At 34.6% G+C, this 12762-nt stretch overlaps 1 protein-coding gene across 1 annotated transcript; it reads right to left on the reverse strand.

Moving 5' to 3' along the window:
* Positions 1-458: 458 nt before the first annotated feature.
* Positions 459-3118, reverse strand: LOC116027222 (transcription factor MYC2-like). Its single transcript, XM_031268708.1, has one exon. It carries the CDS (start codon positions 2956-2958, stop codon positions 979-981), a length of 1980 nt encoding a protein of 659 aa, XP_031124568.1. The 5' UTR covers positions 2959-3118; the 3' UTR covers positions 459-978.
* Between the last annotated feature and the right edge of the window lie 9644 nt (positions 3119-12762).

Below are 12762 nucleotides of genomic sequence, written 5' to 3' on the forward strand. Positions count from 1 at the left end.
TAAACTCAACATCTGTAAAAAATAAAAATAAAAAAATAAAAAAATAATAAAAAATCCCTAGGTGTATATACCTAGGGACTATCATATGATAGTGAGGATGAATTTTCGCTATAAAAAAATCACATAAGTATGTATGTACTCAATCTTAAAAGAAGAGTCAATTCCAAAATTCTCTGCTCCTTTTGGATTATGAGTAAAAAAACTTATCAAGTTTAAACACAATATCACAATTTCAACATTTCGATCACTAAGCTATGTCCTGCAAACAACCCACGGAATCTATGATAAATATAGTTCAAAGAAGCCCAAAACATGAATTATCAAGAAAAAAAAAAAAAAAAAGAGTTTTGCTTTTAGTACTATATATAGCTTGGATTTAGACTCCTCAACTAAAAAAGCTTTTAAAAGCCCAATATTTAATCGTTGGTGTGAGATGGGAAGAACTCGTACACGCACCGTAACAACAATGGAGGATTGAACTTCATCTCATCTCTATACAATTCTGCAGAAATTTGATATGTACAAATGCACCACAGAATTCACAAAGACTAGACATTAATGGAGTCCGGAATTAGAACTTAAAATCAATAAAACAGAACTAAAATAGTCTAACAACAATATATACCCACTAAAGCATACTTAAACAGCCCTTCTGTCTATTTGTCTGATCATCATAAGTTCATAACAAATATATAATACAGATGCATCTAACACATAGATGTTCGGGTGATACAAGCACTGGATCATGGGAGACAGCCACGAGAATCAGCCACGGAAATCAGCCACTGCAATCTGCCATGAGAGACTGCAACAGGAATCAGTCATAGAAATTGAGTCGAGAGACAGCCACGGGAATCAACCACGGAAATCAACACAGGTTCTAAATTGCTCGGACCATTGGCCCTTGATTAGTTGGACCAGTGGCCCTCGGTTGATTTTTGTGTGACAGATTGCCCGGGCCAATACTGGCCCGGGATTTTAACGATTTGAAGTGATGCTTGAAGTTAGAGCTAAGCGGAGCTCTTCTTGGTTGTAAACATGGCTGCCCATCTTGACCGTGGCTTGTTGGATCATTAAATCGTTGACCACGGACACGCTGGCGTGGTGGACGTCGAGGTCGAGGTCTTTAAGCGCCACCATTAGACGCGCCGCCGGGTGGTTCTTTTTGCTGCATTGTATTCTAATCATAGCGTCCCAGCCGATTATTTTCACGTCCACGTCGATATCCACGATTTTGCCGGCGAGTTTGGGGGGCGGGTCGGTCGGCGGCGGGTCGGGTCGGCCGGATTCTCGGGTTGAGAGTTCTTTCTTTAAGGATTCCAATTGGGTTTTCAGATCTTCCTGGGCGGACTCGGTGGATTGGAGCTTCGATTTTAATTCGTTTATGTACGAAATAGCGTCGCCGAGGAGGGACGCTTTGTCCATTTTTGAAACGTTGGGCACGACGGCGCGTAGCGCGTAGAATCTCTGGTTTAGTTTCTCCCGCCGTTGTCTCTCCGCTTCTACGTGGTTCAGCGGCTCTTCCCGGCCGTTCGCCGGTTTCCGGCCGCGCTTCTTCGGCCGTTTTTCCGGCTCCACCACCCGGCTGCTGTCGGCTTCTCTCACCACCGAGGCTTCGAGATCTGAGTGGTCGGAGTCGCCTCCGGCGGCGGCGGCGGCCGGCACCACCACGCCGGAAACAAAAGAAAGCATCCCCTCGTCGTTGCTCCCCCGGGAAGTGGTTGTTCTTTTCTTGGTTTTGTTCTCGTCGGTCGCCGGAAACTGGCCGGGAAAAATGGCGTCGTTCCCGTTTCCGGTGCAGGCGCTTCTTTTAACGGCGTTTTCACCGAAATTCAAGATCTCCCCGGACTCTCTCTTGCAGGAAAGCGACGTCGTTTCGTTTCTGACGGCGGCGCCGTCGAGGCCGAACTCGGAGAAATTTAATCCTCGGGGGAAAAGCTGGGAATTGTTTTGGGTTTGGACGGTTTCTGGATTTGGGTTTTCGTTTCCGAACACGATTTGCTTGGTGATTGAGGAGGGAAAGGAGTTTGCTTGGACGTTTGTGTTGACGGAATCTTTAACTTCCACGCCGGGGTCGGTGAGCCAGAGCGCCGACGGGTCGTTTTCCGGCGCCGCCGCCCAGGAGCCGGAGGCGGAGAGGGAACCCAAATCGGGGTTATTGAAATTGAACAAAACCCGGACTTTGTTCATCAAATCTGTGCTCTGAAAAATCACCTCCGTCGATCCGAGCTCTACGACGCCGTTCGCCGACGGGATACACACCATGGTTTGGAGCCCGAACCCCTGGGCCTGTCTGGCTCGTTCGCAGACCGAGCTAGCGAGCCGTTCCGGTCCAGCGAGCCAGACCGGGTTCGATGTGTAGAAGGCTTGGCCCGGGAGGCCCGAACCGGTCATGAATGATTGGGTCATGGAGACTAAGAAGAACCACTCGGTGTCCGTGACTTCCTCGTCGACGGCGTCGTCGGTGGAGGCCGGGCCGGAGATTAAAGAATTGAGCTCCCGGAGGACCTTTTTCCGGTGCTCTTGCTCCGCTATCGACGCCGGCGACGACCCTTTCTTGCTCCGCTTCGCCTTGTCCTCCTCCCCTTTATAGTACCCGTCGCCCCACCCCAAAAACGCCTGCGCCGCGAAATCGTCGACGGAGCTCTGCCAGAAAATCGCGTACGTCCAGCTCTCCTGCGCGCCGTCGATCAGCGTCTGCAGCCGCTGCTGCAGCGTCTCCTGGTTGAACGCCGCCGTCACCGGTGGCGCGTGAGACGGTGCGTGAGAAGTTGTCGTATTCATCGCCGCCGACCCGGCGGCGTTGATGGCGGTGGTGGTATTATTACTAGACGGCGGGAGCCAAAACTGGGGCATATCGGAGGACAAGAACGCCTCCATCATGGAAGCGTCATCGCCGGCGGCGCCGGCCGCCGTGGCGGCCCAGAGATTCGTCGACGGCAGCCTATAGTCCGTCATCCAACAATCGGAGAACTTGAGATTCACAGTGAAAAAATTCTCGCCGGATTTTCAAGAAACCGAGCAGTGAAGTCTGCTCTCACTGTATTTCTAGAGAGAGAGAGAGAGAGAGAGTTGAGAGTAAGAGAGTGGTGGAGATGAGAGAAAAGAGAAGATATGGTGGAGATATGAGGGGGGCAGTGGAGTTGAAGCTTCCATGATAGCAACGCCGATTAATCGGGGCGTGTATTTAACATTTATCGCCAGCGTAGTAAAGCCGGCGCTGTCTTTTTTACTACCACCTTGGACTTTACCACACGTGCAACAATATTGCAACCATTTTCATCTCTCTACTAGGAAAGGGAAATCAAATCCTCGTGTTCCCGAGCATAACTTAATTGGTTAACCAGTTCGAAATAAAGTTAATATATTTCGTTAATCATTAGCCGTTATAAAATGGGGGTTTCAATCTTTCTCAAGAGATGGTGTGAATTAAATGCAGATTTTGTAATTTATTCACCTACCAAAATTCTATAATAAGAACATACATGTTGTCGGATTTAAAATGCAAATTATATAAGAAAAGAAAAATAAACTTTTATGTGATAATAAACCATTGTGTCACTGCAGGTTTCATTCGTCATTCGGGCTTATTATAGAAGTGGGATTTACCCACTGGTTAGTTGAAATTTAGGCATATGTAAGAGGATATAAAATATTGTGGTGGGTATTGAATATTGAGGAGCTTATGAAGTGTTAATTGAAATATGTGCTCCATCTCAATTAAAAGTTTAAGCTGATAATTGGATTGCACTTTATGTGTGTATATATTATATGCTCAATAGTTTTGATTGTGCAATGTTCCAATTTAAGAAAAGGGGAATATAATGTCCTAGGAAGATTGAGTTCAATTTTATGCCTTATTATGTGGATTCTATGATAAACCATTAAAAAATAGCAAGTCATTAAAATGGAAATGGAACAAATATTCTTCATTTTTGTATTTGTATGAGAATCTTCATGCAGTTGGCAATCAGAATCCCATTCGTGTATATGTTTTATGCACTTCATATTTTCTATAAAAAGTAATTGAAGGTAAAATCATAAATTTTGTTTATTTGGTTGATTGGTTCAAATATGCGAAATCGGGATAAGAATTGAAATTGGATGGATTTGCTTATTCTGGATTTGAAGCGGGTGTAAACTGCGTTAAAAAAAATTTGTGCAATAAAATTGATTGGAATGGTGTTAACATGAATCAAACCCGTGACATTTATGTAAAAGAATCATATTTCACTCACTCGACGACCACCAATTATTATCATTGACCAGCATTTATCATGAGCATTGTAGACCTTGCTCTAGATTATGTATATATATGCAGGTAACATATTAGTATTTTTATGAACTGACACGCGAATTCATGGATCTAGAAATTAGTATGACAAAGTCAAAGAAATTAATAAAAAAAAAACATATGATTACAAATTTGACTCCTAGCATGAGTAGCCTATTGACTTTCTTGATTTGAACTAATTAACTATAAACAACTTATATCGAACTAATTACCGATTTAAGAATAAAATATAAAATTTATTCAATGGTGATTACAAATTTTTATCATCACTATACCCAAAAAAAAAAAAAAAAACACATTGAAGAAGCGTACGGTGTCAAGCTACAACAGCCGACCATGTTGCGGAACACAATAGGCTATTGATTAGCCATTTTGCTGGCCCCACACATAATCATATATGCACCAAATATCTACATACACCCCAATTCCATCACAAAATTTTAAATTACCAACAAAAAAAAAAAAAAAAAAAAACATAATGCACCTGCCAACAATTATACTTCTCGTCTCAAAATGAGTGATCAAGTAAATAAATAGGCAAAATATGATTATTTTATAATAATGTTATGAATTCGATTCTTGTCAATAGTATATTAAACAAGTCTATTGCACAATATCTTTTTAGTATGATTTATCTAGTTGCATGAACGTAATTTACCTAAAACTTATAATTTGTACATAGTACAAGAGGTGCTGATATCAATCGGTGCTATAGACTTTTCCATATATATATATATAGAAGATTATTACGGTAGAAACTAAGACTCTCGCTTTCATTTATTCGAGACAATCATAGCACTATCTCAATAAGAGTGTCCTTATTTTGTAAAAAAATATTTATATAGAAGTTTATATGTATGTACAAATTCGACGATTACCTCGTGGATGCTTTCTTGTTTCGATATGAAAGTGTTCACTATCCCTTTTGATAATGTTTGTTTGCTTTCATTTTTTGTGATTTCGTATAGTTTGTTTTGGGAAAAAATATTAATAAAAATTACCTTATAGAATCACATTATAAAAATTTCGGTCGCTAAGTGAATGTGTATTTTACCTTAAATTCGTCGTCCTACTATTCTAATATCAACTTTAAAAAAAAATACTAATAGATCACTCTTAAAAATTAAATTTAAATTTTTATAATTATCAAACTAAATATTAAAGTAACTCTGCTTTGTAATTGTATGTCTTTATTAACTTCTAGCTTCCGAGAAAGGGCCGCCACTCGTTGAGCGTAAAAAACGAATTAATCGTCGGCCGCGTATTCAACTAATCGCCATCGACAGTCAACTATTCAACTCACACTGCACTCCAAATTTTGTTTTATTTTTTAAATTTATTTTTAATTATTTTCTGGTACTCTCATTGTCCCTACATGGCTACATACCAATTTAACTTTAACTTTCCAATTTCTTTTTAGGGCCCCACAATTATTTTTGTCTATATTTTCCATTTTGTTTCTTTAATTTGCCTTCAATTTTTGACAAAATTAAAATGAAATACTTTATATATAATCAATTCTCATATTATTCTGAAAAGAGTAGTACTATGTTCTCCTAAATTCACCTTCTGACAGTTACCTTCTTCAATCTATGAGAATTGTTTTTTTAAAGAAATTTATGAGAAAGTTAGTCACCAATCTTAGCTGACGAAAGATTACAATGAGATAATATTTGATTGTTTTTTTTTTGTATTTAATTAATAAATGTCTATTTTTTAAATTTAGATAAATCTAACTAATTCATGATCAGTAAATGAGTATTAAAAATTGTATTGTTATGTCAAGATATGAGCATTGGAATATGAAATCAATATGAGAAAATGGCTGGTATCAGATATATAAATAAAAAATATTATCGATATTCTTCAATTTCGATCCTTTAGTTATGATTTTTTATTTATTTTTATTTTTTTAAAAGAACTTTAAACTTTTGAGTTCAAAATCAACGGTTGATCATAAGTCATAACTATTAAAAATGTGTCAATTTTAGTCTTGAAAAAGAACTAACATAGAAAAAGGGCACAACAGTCAACAAATCAAAACTAAAATCAACTCTAACATTTAATAATGATAAAGTTTGTCTAATATTTTATTGAATGATTTTTTTTGTGATATAACAACGCTCTTGACAGAGTTGTCTACGAATAGTATTTGATCGAGACTCAATAGAATTGCTTCGCATTTTAAAATACGGATATCACTGCAATTAAAAAAAATACACACACTATTTTTTTGAGTGGTAATATCTTTACTAATGAGCTACATATGTAAGCAAATAGAATTAAAAATTTATAATTTAATATTTTGGCTGAGCTGAATTACATCTCTTTTAGCTTTGATTTTGAGCTCAAGTTTCCCAACAAACATCAACTTTGATGCATTAAAAAAATAATTTTTTTTAATTAAATCTTTACTTTTATATAGGAGAGGGATAACAATTTCAGTCCGCCACGCAGATATCTACCTGAATCCACCTGGCATGGATCACTTTTTTTTTTTTAACATGAATTCATCACTATTAACACCAATTTGAATTAAAAATAAACCGTTACTTATGATAGATATTGTAATACTTATAACAGAAATTGTGATACTTACACACCCAATTGTTTACCGCCCAACCTATTTAATGGATAATGATTCATGAGACGATTTCACACAAATTTTTTGACAATAGATAACATTGGCTAGGAAATGGTATTATTATTTTGATATATATAAAGTTCACAATACATAAGGATCTATTAGAGTTACGTTTTTATTTTAGACAGCTCTCAACAAGTCGGGAAATACTAAGGACGTCCTTGAAGGGTTAGCTGATTTTTATAGTGTTTAGTAATGGAGCACATGTCGAGATTCTTGTCAGTAAGGGAACACTTACCTATGACTTAGTGATCAAGTTGATTGTGTGTTCTGTCAGAGTCGACTTGAAGGATAGGACAATTGAAATTACATTTCATATATCATTTTTTTGTTCATGTGAGACTAATTTTTGGATCTGACAAGTTGAGAAGCGCACTCTTAATGTTAAAAATGATCGAGAATCACCATATTTATTTCATATATATATATATATATATATATATATATATATATATATATATATATATATATATATATATATATATATATATATATATATCCCATCAATAATAATAATAATAATAATGGCCATAGGCATACACTCCACAAAAGTTGAGAATATTGGTGGAGGTTGGTTGGCATGAAGCGAGGGCATTAATAATAACAATAATATATTTAAGGGGTCCATTCTTGCTGGTCCGAAATAATTATAATATCTCTTGGTATTATATATATAACGTGATTGTGGCACGTTTTGGGCAATGCCTGTCCTGAAAATAACGTTGATTTTTTTTTTCTCTGAGTTTTTTATCCTAAAAAATTTATTTTGTGACGGCTTTCGTGACATGTGAATTATGAAGAAGAGCAGAAGAAGCAAGCAAGCAGTATATTACATCTGTCTTAGCTTCATTGTGTTAATTTGTCTTTTTACATTTGTCTATTCGTATATCCTTATCTCATCGGTTAAAAAAAATTATTAGTAAATATATTATTTAATTTGGTCCAAAAGAAATGACCAGGTATTTTGAGTATAATTTTTGTATCAAAATATCACGAGTTTAATTCTTGTTAATACGTTATTGGTTGACTCAGTCAAATTAGGTTTCTTAGTATGATTTATCTCTTCTATGCGGTTTGTGAGCTGTTACATAATAGCAAGGTTAATTACCTGATGCACATTGTCTTTAGGGAATGCGAATACAAACTAAATTACAATAGCGAGAACACTCTAATATTGAGCTTGACATATCGAAAATAAATTAATAACGACACCTTATAATTAAGAATTTTATTATAAGATTTACTTGTATCAAATATATCAAAAGAGTCGACCCTCATTTTTCCTAGTCTGATCTTTTCATGTAATAATGAGTCATGCACTTCGAGTCCTTTGGTTATCGACTGTACATTAAGTAAACATCACTTTTATATTGACAAAATCAAGCTCATGATTTTTTAGATGATAATTATGTTTCAGTTTTCACCCTATCGACTATCCCTTTCGGGGCATAAAATTAATAATTATTGGTACATATCATCATGTGATCGAGGTGCATGTGCAGATAGATAAATTAATTACGGAATTAAGTAAAATTTTAACATATATAGTTGCATACTACCACATTGGACAACTAATTCATGTTAACTCCACTATGTTCCATGTGCTTTTATGTTAATCAATTAATTACTTAATTATGTTATTGTCCTTCCCTAATTAAATATAAAGGCTGCTTTTTGTATAGTTTATTTAATTTTTAACTTGCAACCTCAGCATCGTACGTGGATATGTTTGACAACTCAACAGACAACTAATCACAACCCTTTTATTAATATTTTAATTAATCACTATACTTTTTGAGTTCTACTGACTCGGTTACAATGTAGTATCTGTTCATAATTAATCACTATACTTATTAGTATTATTATAAGAAAAATGCTCATTTCCCCTCGTAATTTTTATTAATATTTTAATTAACCACTATAATTATTAGTAATAAAAGATTAAAAATTAATAGTTCATCTAAAAATAAGTAATTTTCACCATTGGGCGTATGAGCTTCTACAGACTTGCAGAGATTAGGAGGGAAATTAGAATTATTTCGGAGATAAAAAAGTTTAATTTTTTTTTAATAAATCTATTTAAATCTAACTTTGTTGTCATCACAATTGTGCAACGTGGATAAAAAAAATGTCAAAATTGAGAGGTCCCTATTTTAGCTATTTATTATATTTAGAGAATTATAGGTTTTTATTAATACATTGACCCCATTATATTAATTTTAGTGGGTCAATTTTAAAAATTTTCGATATAGGAGTGTAATGCATTTAGAATGATCTAGTCATGTATTTTAATCTTATCACCGATATTCTTAATACGAATATAATATCACCACTCTATATTTAAAATGATACAAATCTTTGTTTTTTTTTTTTTAACAAGGAAAACCTGTTGCCACTACTTAAGAGTTGAAAGTACACATTAGGTAAACTCTGCTCATCTGTAATACCTCGCAAACTATACAAGAAAGATAAATTGTACTAAGAAGAGACATTGTGCAACAGACCGACACAACTAAAAAAGTATTGATAAAAATAAAATTCGTGACTTTTAGTACGAGAATTATGCTCGCCCGGCTATCCCAGATTACAAAGCCTTTGATTGTTATGGAAGGGCAAATCCTAGAGATCTTACAATTGCAACATTATATATGTAGATGTTGATGTGGGAGTCCCAAATCCCCAATTGGACAATTTTGTGGGGTTAAACTTAACAGCAAAATAAACGTGAAAGCAAAGGTACAGGCCTGTATTAAATATAAAAAACAAAACAAAACCCTAGGTCATTTTCACTATTGTTTGGGCATATGCTGCAATGCAACTTGCACAATGTGCGTTTTATTAATTCAATAAAAAAAAGATTATATATTATTAATTAATTACATTATATATTATTATAATCCTAATTTGATTAGCCCAACTAACTATATTCCTTTCTTTTCAAACACGTTTTGAACATATCAATAATTAGATTATGATAATGTTAACAAGTTACAATTACGTTAAGGGTACCGATTAAAAATCATTAAATGTTTACGAATGATGTTTCTGTTACAAATTAAAATGCTAATTAGGTGAACTAAAGAGAAGTACTAAGGTAGTTTAGTTAAATTAATCCATGCGTACAAAACGGATATTATTGGTGCAAAATTACGTATTTAATGTCCCTTTTTTGTTAATGTATACGTAGCTATTCCATTAATTCATAACATAAAACGTTTACATCAATGATCAATGAAATGGTAAACCATTCCTTACAGTCAGACATAAAAACAACTTTTCTAACTATGCTATAGAAAACTTGAATCGCAGACTGTTTCATAACAAGCTATGTTCCTTCAGGGAGCTTAAAGCTTCATCAAAGATCTGGGTCTTCGTCATCATTCTTTTTTGCTCGCCCAGGATAAGATCAACACTTGTCGAAACCAAGTTAAACGATTTATGCTAATGAAAATGAAAAGCTCGTGAAATTAACGAGAGGAAAAATGCTCGTGAAACTAACGAGAGGAAAACACAATAATAGAGAAAATAAAAAGTGGTAAAGTCAAAGTAGGGTTGGGAGTTCAAGACTACCAACACAAACCCCAATACCTACCTACTATTATTTTATTCAAAGGGAGAGAAAACTGAAGAAGAAGATATGTGGCGGTGGTTGGAGGCGGACGGAGTTGCGACGGTGGTCGGGGCGGAAGAAGAGCGAGAGCAAACATAGAAGGTGACCAAAACCGCCGGCTCAAAGCTCCCTTAGTGATTATTATAATTTTTTTTTAGAGAATTTATTGACATTTTGATGATTTTATTTTTGAAAGCAAATCAAAGAGTATATTTATAAATGCAACGAAATGAAGTCAGGAAGGACATAATCCCAGTACAATATGTTAGCCTGAGCATAGGATGCTGTAACTAGAGAATGAGCTAAAGAATTAGATAAATTAAACGAGGTATAAAATGAATAGAATAAATATCAAACGATCGCATTAGGTTCCTACCGTCACTGTTGATGATACCAACATAGGACCTAACATTAGTTGATTACGATTAGATTATGACAAAAATTAGCGCAGTCCGAGTATAATCTAATGGTAGATATCCCTCGGTCTTTCAACCAAGTGAGAGTCTCTTTGCGCGCTATTTTTTCCCCCATTAAGAGACATGACCAGCTCATATTGTCATACCGAACTTAAAAGTGATTGGATCCTCTTAGCACCTACCAATTAGCACCTACCAATCATCAATTGTATAGTACACATGCCTAACCTATAATAATGTCTAGATATCAATTTTTATGATTAATCATTTATCGTTGCATCAAAAGTTATAGTTAACAGTAGGGCTTTGATTTAACGCTAGCGAAGATGTAACTAATAATATTAACATTTGCGTCAAAATTTGTAGATCGTTAACGCTAGCGAAGATGTAACTATATTTTCTTATACTTTGATTTAAAAGAAAGCTTGCAGTTGCTGTCCGAAAATTTGCTTTAGAAACCCACATTGTGACCCTAGTCGACAAATGACCACATACAAGAAGATAAACCAGCCTAAATTGTTCATAGCTGACCACACACACACATATATATATATATATATATATATATATATTATACTTGTATAATAGTCATTATTATGTTTCGAATCTAAACCAACAACAGTATATTAATCTCGACCGTCAAAACGTAGATCCAGTCAACCAAAGGACAGTACAAACACTAGATCAGACCAACTCAATGTGCATATATAAAACCTAATTCCACCGTAAAGATTTACCTAAATCTAAATAATTATTAATTAATAATTTTTAGATACTACCAAATTTATTTATTCTTTATTATTATATATTCTTATGGACAATACGGTAAAAAATCATTTTCTAAAACAGTAAGAATATTTACACGTGAATCACACCTAAACTGTTCTACTCTGTGTCCTGTTTGGCTGGATCTTGAGGCTCCTAATTAAAACGAGTACAAGAAATGGTTGTATTTACATAAAATAAAATTGTTATTGTCGTATGTACGTCGTAGGTATCGAGGTACACATCGGAACTTTTTTTTTTTTTTAATACTTATCTGAAATGAAAATTAAAACATTATACTATATGTTTGTCAAAAAAAAAAAACATTATACTATATTGTTTACTATTGTATATCATGCATTTTGAAACTAAAAGAAAAAAGCGCAAATTGATAAAAATGTCTTTGTATTTCTTATTTTAACAAGTTACCACATGTCGTAAGAAGTACCGAAGCTATTTCTCTAAAAAGATGTATATCTAACATTATACAATGACTTTTACTATTGTGTCTATTTTTAAACGTAAAAGGAAAAAGTACGGGTGGGTAAAATGTTCCTATATTTGTTATTTAATGAGATAGCACCTATTGTTTTTTTAGTACTACTGACTATGTTCCAATATAATGCAATATCTGTTCATAATTACTTTCTCAACCTACTGAAACACAATACCGAATTAAAGTTATTTATTTGAAAATATGTATAATTAAAATTATCCAATATAATGTACTCAAAAAAAAATTATCCAATATAATATCGTGTACTATTGTACATCTTAAATAAAAGGTAAAAGTAAGGGTTGATAGGAAGTTAGCATTGGTTGTAAGAAGTACCAAATTTATTTCTCTGAAAAATGCGTAATTGGACCGCATTTGTTGAGAAATTGTAAATTTTGTAATTAGAATATTTGTTGGATGATAGGTGATGTGTAATCCCATACAAAAAAAAAATGCTTATTCTCCATGCTTAAATAGACTATTTATTTTTTATACTTATTCTTAATGTAGCATGATAAAATATCATGAATCTTAGTA

The sequence above is a fragment of the Ipomoea triloba genome, chromosome 8, assembly GCF_003576645.1.
Source record: "Ipomoea triloba cultivar NCNSP0323 chromosome 8, ASM357664v1".
Classification (NCBI taxonomy): Eukaryota; Viridiplantae; Streptophyta; class Magnoliopsida; order Solanales; family Convolvulaceae; genus Ipomoea; species Ipomoea triloba.

What these genes read in the sequence shown, in the direction of transcription:
- LOC116027222 (XM_031268708.1), bottom strand. Translation starts at nt 2,958, where the DNA reads ATGACGGACTATAGGCTGCCGTCGACGAATCTCTGGGCCGCCACGGCG.